This window comes from Corvus kubaryi, unplaced genomic scaffold, assembly GCF_017639235.1.
Source record: "Corvus kubaryi isolate FWS band 111438036 unplaced genomic scaffold, C.kubaryi_AGA036_p1.0 37292, whole genome shotgun sequence".
NCBI classification, from domain to species: Eukaryota; Metazoa; Chordata; class Aves; order Passeriformes; family Corvidae; genus Corvus; species Corvus kubaryi.
The window spans coordinates 90212-103723 of record NW_024581091.1 but is presented as its reverse complement, the minus strand read 5'-3'; the positions used below and the strand labels follow the sequence as shown (position 1 = coordinate 103723).

Below are 13512 nucleotides of genomic sequence, written 5' to 3'. Positions count from 1 at the left end.
TACCTTCAGGGTATTATTGAGTATTTCTCCTTGCACTGATTTTTAGTTTTGTGATGAGTCAACAATCCCTGTAAGACTTCCCTTGTGTAACTCAGTACTTCATGTTAACACGTGCCTTTCATTGCCCATGAGGTGGAACCAAGACTGAGAGAGAAAAGAAGTATCAACTGCAATTTTTGTGAGAAAAATAGGTGATACATAAACTGCTGTGCCCGTTAGGGCATCTCTTTGAAATCTGGGGTTGTTTTTGCCTTCTTGTGCCACACCTGTCATCCAAAAGCTCCTCTATCTGCAAAGTAAGGATGTGTTTTATCTGTAGAATGCTGCAGGCTCAGGTGCCTTTTTGTATGTATTTTATACAAATTTTCAGGATCTGTAGGATCCAGTACCAGCAGGATCTGTAGCTGCAGTGGTTAAACCTCAGGTTATCTCTTTCCTTTTCTTTGTAGTGGCTAAAATATTTACGGTGCCACTTGGATTAAGAGCTGTCCAGAGAGGATCATTAGGCTTAATGTATCAAATGATTCACCATCAGAAGCAGAGCAAGTCCTCTTAAATATGGCTCAAAATAGATTTTTGCAATTGGTAGGACTCAAAATATTTAAGCTGAGGAGGATTTTTTGCTAGGTCCTCTGGAGCAGACAATGGCCCCTTTGTAAAGGCTGCTTAGGCTTTAGGAATTGCTTATTGTGGTCTCTGTGACCAGAGGAAGAAAGGGCTGAATTTTTGGGAATAGTGATCTCATCAGTGTCATTATTGTAAAGCATAAAGGGGGCCATAAATGAGATGAAGTCATGACTCATCAGAGTTTATAATCTACATGAGCTCAAGATCTGACCCAAAGTAATTGCTAGAAGCAAGTGTTGTACTTGACCTTCCCATAGAAGAGCCCCCAAGAATGATAGAATTTGCATTTAGGAATAATTTCAAAGTTTGGGAGATCTCCTAGAGAAGTATATAGGTCCCAGGGTAGTCTCTTTTCTCTCTCTTGTTTTTTTTTTTTTTTTAATTACTGTGTTTAACCATAAAAGTGTCATGGGAAATGGCTCTTTGGGGAGGGATTTAACAATAATAAAAGTGGGGATTTATGTTGCTAACAATTGATATTTTTCTTGATACTTGGAAGTCTTTTCTTCCCTTTTTTTCCCCCTTTTTTTTTTTTTGCAGCACTAAATGGTAAGCTATTACAGTGGCTCCTGAATTGTCATTTTGGTTATGCTAATTGAAACATCTACTGACAAACTAAGCTTTAATATTAATAGCAAAAAAAGGATAAAGAAACATTTTTCCTGGCAGCAGAGCAGTTCTGCTTCTGTTGCTGCCTATGTGGGTGTGTGTGATTGTCCTTGGTCCTGTTTCATCTTAAAATACTCAAACTTTGCCACTCCTGGACTGTGGAATGGTATCCCATCAAATGAAGTCTCCCTCTGGAATGAGCTTACAGCTTGGGTTTCACTGCTTTCTTCCTTGTTGGTTGGGATTTTGCAAGTCACTGCAAACCAGTGGGTTTGTACCACGCTGCTTTTTTGATGGCCAGTAGTAACAAACTGAGAGTATCTAGCCATGGCAACATTGACTGTGAGACTCTTCAGGAATAATGCAATTCCCAAAAGTTTGCTGAGGGCTTTATTGGTTTGTGTTGCCCTAAGGCTGATAATCGCAAGTGCTTCAGGCTTAGAAACTCTTTAGGGAAGAAACTAGAATGTTACTGCCATTTGGGGGGGATAAGAGGGACTCTGCCTTAGCATGAGTGCTTTAATACATGGGATACTCTGCTCGCCTCCTTACAGGCACTTTGAACGTTTCTGAAGGTTTCTTCTGTAAGGGAGTAATTGTGGTTTGGAGTTAGTGTTGTGAAAAGGTCTGCTGGGCTGCTGAGGAGGGCTGAGGTGCTTTGGCATGAGCTCTGTGCCTGCAAACTGTGCCTTTGGGATTGATTTCTTTGCTGCTGCCTGCTGGGGTGGATTTGCAGCCCTAACAAGACAGCAAAGAGCATGGGAATGCAGACACAGAGCAACATGTTCCTCCACAAAGGCTTTGAGCCCTCCATCATGAAACATGTACTTTGTTAGAATACGATGCCCTGAGTCTGGCAGGACACGAACGTTTTTGCTTTCTGAGTAATTTGCCCTAAAGACTTGGGGCCATTTGGACAAACAACAGTAATATTGTTGAAAGGCTCTGGCAGAAAGCTTCTTCGTTGCTCTCCCTCTCATGGCTATACAGATTGTTGCTTTCCACAAGCAGCATTTCCCAGGAACGCCTGTTACTCGAGTTTGGGCAGCCTTTCCCCCTGAGTGGTGCCTTGTGTTTTCCAGTAAGTTAATTGCCTGTTAGATAGCTTGCTCTATCCAGGGATTTGTAGTTCCAGTTTATGTTGGAACCTTGGTTAGATGAACTTTAGTCGAGTCAAGCATTTGGTGGGATTCCTTCTTGCATCCTTTTATTTTGATAACTAAACTAGGAAGTTGTGGCAGTGTGTACACACCTTACTGCTGTCACAGGGTAATGCTTTGGAAGAGCTGAAGGAAATTGGTGTCAGGTAATTATGGGCAAGTGAGCCTTTCACAAACACTCTGAAACATTTGCCAATTCAATTGCTGGCAAAAATTTCAAAAAGGCAGAAGCAACAGTTAATTTAACTACGCTGTGCATGTGTCTATCCAGTGTGTATCAGTACTTGTTACATATCACAGCACCTGAGGTGCTGAGTGATCCATCCTGGAGCATTCATCAGCAAGGAAAAATTACAGAGCCCCTTCAAATCTCCTCAGGGTAGTGAACACAAGAGAGAACCTCGTACCCATCAATAATCCTTAAGGGAGGCTGGGAGGAGCTTGGTCTCCCAGATCATAACCGGTGCTGCTGTGAAGGGGAACTGGGTGGGAATCGATAGGCTGCCATGCACAGCTGCCTGCTCATGTGTGCTGCCATACTGGCAATGGATTGAAATCCCAAAGAGGAAAAAAAAGTTGGCTGGTTGTTGAAATTCTTTGAGGATTTTCCTGCTTCTGAGGAATTTGGGGCTTAAATTTTCAAATACGTGCCCCACTCCACTGGGGCTGGATGTGCATGGTGTGGTAATTCCGCAGGACTTCGGTATCTACAAACACTTTATCCCCTCTGCCTCTGCTACCCCCAGCTGGTCCTGAAGTGTTCGAAAACTGCCAATTAATGCTCAACTACCTTTTTCTCTTTGTTTTGTTTGGGTTTTGGTGGTGTGGTTTGTTTTCACTGGTTTTTAATTCTGCACTAAGCCTGTTCTGGATAATGGGTAGATTCCAACATGCAATCCTGAAAATTGTTTTTATCTTAATGGGTGCAATCATGATAAATAACTCCAGCCTAGAGAGAATGTTCTTATTCTCAGTTTTGGTAGGATTGTTCATATTTTCCTTTGTCTTTTTTGTTGTTTCGGGCTCATCTTTAAATCATAACTATTCTAGCTAAAATATTAACACCAACCCTAAACTAAGTTGATAATAAAAACCCCAAACAAGATCAAACGACATAAACAAGAGCAAAAGTGATCTAGCATCAGATATTGTCCTTTTGGGATACATTTGAGCTCATCTGAAATCATACCCGGGGGACATATCAGTCCAAAGCAAGCTCATCACAGTTACTGGCTACATAAACATGAGATACCATGTGAATCACAGGGATTAAATGGTCATGAAATCTGTGCTCATCCACTTTATCTTGGTTTGTGAATAAGAGACTTGAAGAAATCATATTTCTGAGTTAGAAACTCAGAAGGCATTAGCAACATTCTGAAATTCAGTGCTTTATGTAAGCACAGTGAGATCGGGCAGGGTAGGGAAAAAAATCAAAACATTGAAAGGCACGCGACTGGGTAACTCAATAAGCCGCGTGTGTAGGGCATTCCACCCAGTGGGGCTTTAACTTTGCGAGCTGGGCCGGCCGGCTCCGTGCTGTGGAGCCGTCCCCCGGCCCACCCCACGCCATTGACATGCATAGCTGGCCTGGTAGGTGTAAAAATAGCCAGGCAGCGCCTGAATTGGAAATGGTCACCGACCGCTGCCCGCAGTTGCTGGGGTTTCGGGTTCTCTGGGACACAGGACGGCTTGGGGAAGGGAGCCCGGGACGAGTGGCCGGGGAGCAGAGCGTAGGCGGGACCCTCCTCCTGGCTGATCGGTCGCTTGTCCTTCGGGAGCGCTGGGCACTCGCTGCGGGGCAAGGGCCATCCCCCTGCTCGGAGGGAGCAGAAGAACTGATATGGGCAATGCACCAATTTGCCAGGCTTGTCATTCAGAGAAGGGCTTAAGGACACAAGGGAACATACAGGATTTGGATAAAACTCCTGATTATTATGGATACAACAGTGAAGAAAGTAAAGAGCCTGAAGCCCTGGTAAGTTTTGGCTGAAGAAAAGAGGAATCACACGGAAAAATGCAGATGAGCGTAGTGCATGTTGCAAAGGATCTCTTTGCTCAGAACTTGACTGGATAGCTTGCAATACTGAAGGATCTGCTAAACGTGTCCGTGCTGAATCTTTGTTCTGCTGTCCTGACTGTGGTTAAAAAGCAGCTGTTGCTGATTTATGCAGTGGCTTCAAAGCATTATCAGCTACCAGAAGGTTTGGGGGTGTGAAGAGAAAACCCCGTGGGTGAAACAAGCCCTGGAATGAATGGATGTTACCCAGTTATCCTGGTTTGCACAACTGCTAGGAATGATCCTGTATTGATCATTCTCCAAACTTGAACTCAGTAGCTTACTTTTGAGCTGCTGTCTGCCCAGTACATGGCATTGTTTTCTGTGTGCAGTCGAGGCAGAGCCACACAGATCCTAATGCAGATGAGGGTTACAGTGAGTGGGACCAGGCACAGGCAAGATGGGGGGGGGGGGATGTGTCATGCTTATGGCAGTAATGTCAGCATTTGTGCTGCAAGTCAGAAGAAAATCCTTAAGATGAGAACTCTTGTATAGTGGCTATGGCAAATGAAGTGTCTCTTCTCTCTTTTTTTCCTTTATTTCTAATCCTGTTTGAGAAATTCGTTAAGTGGCTATTTCATTCAAAGTTGGTAGTGGAAGTATATTGTGTCAAAACTTCTGGCAGAACAGGAAGATGAGTAAACCTTCAGTGTCAGTATATCCAAATCCTGTGTTCTCTACAACTGATCTGTACTAAAATTGGTCTCAGTTTGACCTGATGCTCTGCACATGCCTCATTTACTGCAGTGCAGCATAGAGGAGTAGGGGAGCTGAGTTCCAGTGTTCATAGGGGAAGAGGAAAGGAGGCACTCCTGGCAGCAGCTCGCAAAGAGTTCTGCATTGTCCTAGAAAACACTTCTGATGCTGTCTTGGCTTTCTGGTAGAACATTTCTTTTGGCTGGATTTTTCCTGACCAGTTTTATGTTGTACTTCACTGACAGCACAGCTGGACCTGTTCTTCATAGAATCACAGAATGGTTTGGGTTGGAAGGGACCTTAAAGATCATCTAGTTCCAAACTTCTATGAAATGAAACTTTCTTCAAGCTAAAACAAGAAAGTAACCTACGTCTTTGAGCATGCAGACAGGTTTTTTTTTCTTCTACCAAGGAGCTTTTGGTTGAATTAACAAATAATTTCCAGTGTTTGTGATGGGAAACACAGTCGGGGAGGGACAGTGGGACTTCTTGGGCTGTGGGGGAGGATGGGCCTGCTTCCATTGCCGAGGGTGGTTTCACTGGGTGTCAGAGATCTCCCTTCAGGTGGTTGCCCTGAAGCTGTTAGCAAAGGTATGGACGCCCCTGTGACACAAATAAGCAAACTGAAAGAGCTCTCCCGGCACGTCCAGTCTCCGAGCTGCCCTTCGGCATAAGGTCAGGCCCCAGAGGAGGCAGGAGTGAGCAGCATGTGATCTTTGAGGTTTCTTTTCCTTTCTGTTTTTCTGGATACTTTTCATTCAGCCTACGCAGCTTTTCATAGCAGGCAGAGATCAGGCACTTTGATAATGTCTTTGATGTGTTCAATCATAAGATCTTGGCTTTATATGACCGTGGTAGGGACTGGCCAAGTTTCTTTAGAATGTCTGTCTGGATTCAGGTTTGCAGTGCTTGGGGGATTACAAAGGAAAATTGCTGTATTTCCCTAAGAAGGTTTGCAGTCTCTCATCATCCTTACGATTCCATACAAAAGTTCAAAGAAAAAGAGGTGTCTCTAAATTAGAAACGTCGGCAAACTTTTGTTCTGTGGGGAGAAATTGTGTATCTATTTTTTCCCCCAGACAGGCATACGGTATCCAGCAGAAAACCCTGTTAGCTATACATTTTCCTCTGCCTTTATGTAACTGTAGCCATGCTCTCTGTCTTGTCTTATTAAAAAGAGTTGCCACATCAAGCTGAGTATGATGACTCCAGGAGTCTTGTAGCAGATACGAGATGCAGAACAATACAGCTGATACTCAGCCAGTTCAGATAACAAAATTGCTTTGCTAATCTAGTCTTTTCTAAACTAAGAATCAGATGCAGTCTGCTGCTTCAGGACCAGGTATTTCAGACTGCCTGGGACAGACTGCTCTCTGAGTTTCAGCGTAGGATTGTGCCAGACTCCTACTGCAGCATTCATGGGAGTTGTTCCTCCCTGCTTAAGGCAGTGGATTTGGCAGTGTGGACTTTTACATTATTGTTGCTTTTCTACAGGTGAAGTCAGGTGAAACTGGTTCTTCTCTCTGCTGGCCAGAGCTGAATTAAGATCTAGGCCCAGGAGTACAAGATTCTTCATTTATTACTTGAGTGTTCCTTTTACCTTTCTGTACAAGTAAGATCTTTGCAATGAGTTTTGCTGAATTAGAAACTGCTGTAACACCCGTTTAATTGCATCTATTTTAGTCCCTCTCAAAGCAACATGGGATCATTTTTTTTCTTTTATGGAACCAGTACATTTGAATCAATGGGCGATCGGTTAATGGTGTTTAGGTGGGTAAAGCAGTTTGACTCTTTAGCGTGGATGGTATTAGTACATTTCTTTTATTAGGAAATGTCACTTTGGTCATAGGGGATGAAAAATTGAGAGTGATAGAATTATCTGTCAACAGTCTGTCAAAAACTTCACTTACAGCCTGGATTTTTGTTCAGCCTGGTTATTATCCTGCTAGATAATGTTTGGAATGGCATCCTAATTTTTTCTAGATGTGTTCTAGTGTTATTACCTCTATTTAGGAACATCATTAGTAATGGAAACTTTCCATGGAAACCATTTAGATGCCTGCCAAGTTCTACAGTTCTTACCAACATCTCAACATCTCAATATATGGTATCCAGAGGGTCCTAAATATTTTTCCTTCCTTTAATACTATTCAGTTCTCATAGAGGAAATCTTGGTTCCATATCAGTATTTAAGAGACTTCAGTAAATGTGTGTTAACTAGGAGAACCAAGACTAATCATGTGACTCTTCTGAATGTATCCCAAATCCTTACTGTTTCAGGAAATGGCTAAATGATCCTTTCTCTCAAATTTCAGCACCAGAAATGTTCCCATTAAACAACAGGATTATACATTCCTGTTTTTTAGAGTATTGAAGATTTTTCTAGTTTTTAGGATTAATCCAAGTATAAAATCCTTCATTCTTGCAACCCAAATCCTTTGGGGTTTGGTTTGTTGTTTCTCAGTGCGGTTTGGTTTTTTTCTCTTCTTTTTATTATTTTTTAAATACACAGATTATGTTTTCCAGGTACATTTGAGAGTCTGCTTTTTAGACTCATGCCGATGAGAATTCAGACACCCACACATTGTTTCCAAGCTGGGATTTATACCAAAAAATTTGTTTTTCAGAAGATGAATAGCTCAGGGGAACGACAGGGATTACACATGGTTGAAGTTCAGCTAGTACTGATGTGCTGTCCTGGATGAGAACCCTGATAACTGATGTTGCTTTATATTGTAAAATCAGTATGGATTAAAAGAACTTTTATCATTTCAAGTACTGCCTTTAGAAAGGACATGCAGCTGGGGGAAAAGACTTTTATTCCATTCTTTTCCACAGAAAACTATGCAGTTTTGCCTCAGTTCTCACAAATCCGTCATTGACGCAGTACAAGCAGCAGCCGGGCCAGTATGGCAAGTTAATGAACGGAGTGGGAGGACTCCTACGGGTGTCTGAGGCAGCTAAGGATCATGAAGGTTTATGGAAGGCATTTTCTTCTTGGCTCGAGGAAGGGGTGATTTTACATTGGTTTTCTCTTCCTCTTCTGCTGCTACTGTATTTGCCAATATTGGCCCAAATTCAGGAACACAGTTAAATGTGTGTTTAAACCCTCCTTTAGCAAATAACTTAAATCTGTTTAGTTTGAGACCAATTAGACTTGAAGATGTGGTAAAAATCAAGCATAGTTTAAAGTGGTTTGCCAAAATATCCCTTTATTCTTCTCTGGTTAAAAACAAAACCAAACTAATCAGGCATTTGTGCATTCCAGCAGAGAGAAAAGAGTGGCTGGATGGTATCCTGCAAGCTCTGGAATTTCACGGAGTTGGCAAAAGAGTCAAAGGTGTCGAAATATAACAACCAGCCTAAAATGAAAGCCATTCCCTATGAATAATTGAGAACTTTCCCATCACTATCAAAAGATAGGATAGGTGAAGCCTGGCTTTTCCATAGTAAAAATTACAAGTCTCCATCATCATTAAGAGTGGTTCAATTGTGTCTGATTGGAGTGATCTTGGAGCAGGAACTGGTGTTCAGGTATGGCTGTTACCTGGGCAGTTTTCTCCTCCTTATGTTGCTCAAAAATACGTTTGTTGGGATAATGTAGCAGCAATAAAAAACTTCCTAAATTCCAAATGCAGCTTTCTGAGAATAGTCTCATAGAAAGATACGAAACTACCACAGAACTGTTTTATGCCAATACTGAAATTACTGGAAGTTAATGAAAATATGTTGGACTTATAATACATTTTTTATTTATAATGTGCATAAATCATAAATCACTTAACCTAGTTTATTTTCTGAGCTTCTTTTTTGCCATAATTTTGTCCATCTCCAGTCATACCAATGAAATTCATTTCTCGAGGACCCTTTAAGTCTTGAATCTTGCTGTTTGCTGTATCTCCTTTGGGTTGCAGCCTCTTTGTCTGACACAAGAAAGCTTTCACCAATATGTATAATAAATGCAAACAGCACTACCCTTCCCACCTGCTCTGGTAGTGCATAATGTGTGCTCCCACACATCCCTTGGCAGAGCTAATGAGAGAATATTCATTCTGAGGAACACAGGATATACTGAAAGGGTCACTTTGGAATCTGGTCTATGCTATCCCAGGTTTCTGGGTCAGGGAATAGTTTGCTGTGTTTAAAAATGTTTTGATTTGAAATCAAGGATTGTTTTAATTGTGGGTCATATGCAGTGTATAGCACAAAAGCTTTCTCTCTTCTCGTACCTATTTCGCCATCTTGTTATTACGAAGTATTTTTTGCTGCAAATATCAACAATCTTCATGCCAAAGTGTGGGCCCATGTCCACCATGTCTGTAACTGTGTGGTGAGGGCAACTCCAGCCACAGCCCCAGCTTGATAGCGGAAAAAGTGCTGCCAGCTTTTCCATATCCTTTGTGATGTTCGACGGTTAATTGGCCTGAGTACTCGAAGGCACCTTAAATTATTCAGGTTCGTAATACATACTTTAAAGAATATTTATCACCCTCAATATCAATCTAGAGAGACATTTGACATTTAAAAGTAATTAATTGCTAGATGCTATTAGCTTAATCTTGGCAGAGTATATTTAACTTGCTAGTGATCTCTTACCTCTGAAAGCTTATTTTCCTCTTCACATCTCACAAATCCTGATATTCCTGTTGTAATAAATATTAGTTTATTGTAAGGTCAGCTGTGTCATTTTCCTGGATAAGAACTTGCTCTAGGTTATGAGAACAAGATGTTTGTTTAGTGAAAACTGCTATTTTAGAGTTGTGGGCTTTTCAGTTCAGCTGTTCATGAACGAATTCTATACAACCATAGGTACACAGCAGGATGAATCTGATCTGAAATGCCTGTACATGGTTGAATGGGAGAAGCTGAGTGATAAAAATGCTTGTTTTGATATTGAAATAAGAAAATTTAGCCCATTGTTGATCCAGGAATTTAGATACTGAAATTTCTTTAGGATCTGTGATTTAATCTGTCTTCCTTTATCGCTCCCAGTAAATGAATGGGATGAAAACACACATTTTTATGGGCAATGGAAGTAGCTTTGAAAGCAGAACACTGTTGTATTTCTTTTCTTTCAGAAGATGAATGTTATTTCATTAAGGGCTGGGAAAATATGTTTCCATTATAGCTGTTATTATCTCATTTAAGTCATTTATCAGTGTTAGATTACTGAGCCTGTGCCATTGCAAGTGGAATATTTAGCTCTCATTATGGCATATATATCAGAACTGCAGGCTCAGACTCTGCTCTGGGAGTTTAATTAAAAGCAAAAAATATAAAAAAACTTTGCCTCTTTGCAGTCACTGCTGCATCTTCTAGTGTGATGCCCTTTGGAGATCAGCAGCTCCTTCAGCTGAGTTAAAAAAAAAGAAATTAGTGTACAGTAGATAAAATGTGAGCCACTGATAAACTCACTGGCAAGTTTTACAGAAAGTATTCCATGAGGAAAAGTATTATATTTGAATTCCCCCCTTTTACATCTGAATGCTGGTATGGAAGAAGCTTCCTTAGTGGGCAAAAATCTGTACGTGACAAGCGAGTTGGGTAATGGTAGCACCTGGTCTGTGCCACTTTTAGAGTTGCACCCAATTAAATGATGGCTGGTTGGAACAGATGGTTCCTGAAATCAGAGAATAACCAAGCCAACTGGGACAAAATTTACTGGTTGTCTCAAGGGTAGGAGCTTAGGCTGACACTTTAGAAAGTAGGGAATTTAAAAAAAAAAAAAAGGCACTTGTTTGCATACCTGTAATTTTTTCCCTTTGCATCTTTAAGTACTGAATAACATCAAGAAGCCATGAAAACTTGAGTTTAGAAGGCGCAACTTCCCTTCTGCTATGAGCTGAATTCTCAACTCCAGGCATTCACTGAGTTTATTAACATCATGAGGTACCAGTCAGTTAGGAGCAGCTTAATGAGGAAGAGTTCACAAGCTATCAGCATTTTGCTAAGTAAAGAAACAGCTGTTGGACGAACAGTGCCTCACAACCCTGGAGCTGGTAAATGGCATCAACACTGTCACCTGCCCCTGCCGTATTGACTAACTGTGGCTTAACGCTGGCTTGACCTGCAGTGATAACACAGGATTCACTTGACCGTCAGAGGTTTTTTAACTGATAATGATTTGATTTTTTTTTTGGTTTATGTAAAGCAGGATTTTCTCGTGTCCTGATCAAGGACAGTATCTTCAAAAGTTACAGCTAAATAAATTTTTCTCCATAAAATCAAAGCAGTGCATCCCCAAGTCCGTGTTTGAAAGGTAAGTCTGAAAGGGTTATTGTTACTCAGATATACATTGTAATACACAAACCAAATAGGTTAAATTAAGGTGTAAACATACTCTTTGGTTATTAGACTTGAGTTTTGGATTCTTTTTGACAGCATGCCATTAACAAACTGTATTTAGTAGATGAGAAATGTTCAGGAGCCCATAGTGCTGGACTGTGTTCTCTCAAAGAGATATTTGTGATTTTGGACAGACTGGGGTCATTTAACTTATTTGGAGGGGAAAAAAACCCAAATCCAACCTGCAGGAATAGTTTTTCTGTAGACACGATTTAAGACAAATATTTGCATGGTTTGGATAATGTTATGATGAAAGCTGTCCTTTGAAAACTGAAGCCTTCTACTCCCCCAGTCTTTCCTTCTTATGCATGAAGCCGGTTTATCTAGCAAATTTGAACATTTGGAGAAATTTTTATGGGTTTGGTATAGCATATGATTTGAAGATTTATTTTTGCACTTCTCTCTAAAATGTATTTGAGAAACAGGCATGTTCTGTGTGCAGTAGGTGATGAGGTACGTAATGGGAAAGGAAGGGCAACTAGAGTGGGGACAGAGGAACCAGAAGGCAAGGTCTGATTATTTGATTAAAATACTTATTTCCATATATGATTTAATTACTGAGATTCCCTGAGATATGTGTTTCAAATTCAGGTTAAACTGCAGCACTGTAATTAGCAAGAAAGAAGTAGAATCCACAGTCATATATTCATATAGTCACTTGATAATTTCTTATATTTTTTTATGCAGTATCTGACAGCTAGGTACTTAAATGTTTGTATTCATGCTGTAAGTGTACTTAAGCTTAATATTGATTTTTTTTCCACAGTTATTTATTCCTAGTGGTCTGAAAATTCTTATTTCTAGCTGGAATTATCTATCCTCAATCAAAAGTTCATAAGAAAAGTTAGGAGATCTTTACAAGGTCCAATAACACCAAATATTCCTCAGAAGTCATAGCATGGTTTAGGAATGAACCTTCAACATGATACAGTCCCATCCTGCTGCCACAGGCAGGGACACTTTCCACTATCCCAGGTTGCTCCAAGCCCCATCCAACCTGGCTTTGCACATTTCCAGGAATGGGGTAGCTGCTGCTTCTCTGGGCAACCTCTGCCAGGGCCTCACGACCCTCACAGGGAACAATATCTTCTATTATCTAATATAAATTTACCTTTATGTCTGTATTGTGTACTAGAATTGCATTGCAAATGTAATTTTTTTTTTAAAGTAGTGATCGAGGACTTCTAGTGCTCTGTCACTGTATATATATTGAGGGCCGTGCATTAGAAACAGCTGGTTAAATCCACAGATGGTGAATTCATCCCATACTATAAAACACCAGCTCAGTATTTTCTAATCCCTCATGCCATATTCTTGTACGATGTTTATAATGTATTGATTTGATTGCCCAACCTTAGTGGCTGCGTGTACACGTTGTGAGCTTTAGTTCTGCCTGACCGAGCTGACGGTGGTGGGCAGAGCTGCTGGTTGAGGCTTTGCACATTAACATGTCAGCTTTGGGGCTTCCCGGATTACAGGGCTCTCATTTTCTCATGCTCACACATAGTGCTGCTTAAGGCGAACTCTTCTCCTATAAACCTTTCCTCACTGGTAGAGTGTTTGCTTTCGAGCGTGATCTGCTTACATGTGTAAAGCTCCTAAGAAAACCCCTCAGGGGTGTGTTCTTAGGAAGAGGGGATGTGATAAATACCATGTGGTGCACGGGACTCTGGCTCTGTGTTTTTGTCTTCTTTCTTGTAAAGCAAGTGCCTTCAAATGACGGTTTGTTGGCAGTTTGTCTTCACCAGTCGCCAAACTATAGAGACTGATGTGGCAGTTCTCTGTTACTGAGAAACACTGGGGGGGCCGTGAGGGGCTCTCAAGGGCCATGAGGGCCATGAAGGGACTTTGAGGGGCTCTGAGGGCCATGAAGGGACTTTGAGGGGCTCTGAGGGGCCATGAGGGCTGTGAGGGGCTCTGAGGGCCATGAAGGGACTGTGAGGGGCTTTAAAGGGCCATGAGGGCTCTGAGGGTCTGTGAGGGGCTCTGATGGCCATGAAGGGACTGTGAGGGGCT

The 13512-nt window shown here is 41.4% G+C and overlaps 1 protein-coding gene across 46 annotated transcripts in view; it reads left to right on the top strand.

Moving 5' to 3' along the window:
- The window catches only part of ANK2 (ankyrin 2), a 247997-nt gene that overhangs the window by 144308 nt on the left and 90177 nt on the right, over nucleotides 1-13512 (top strand). For 26 of the 46 annotated variants that reach the window (XM_042026826.1, XM_042026824.1, XM_042026821.1 and 23 more), the window contains exon 1: nucleotides 4225-4374. The exons of the other annotated variants lie outside the window; for them this stretch is intronic. In XM_042026826.1, coding sequence (XP_041882760.1) covers nucleotides 4240-4374 — 135 coding nt within the window. In that variant the 5' untranslated portion in view covers nucleotides 4225-4239. Of the gene's footprint in view, nucleotides 1-4224; nucleotides 4375-13512 lie in introns of those variants that run through there. 46 annotated transcript variants of the gene reach the window in all.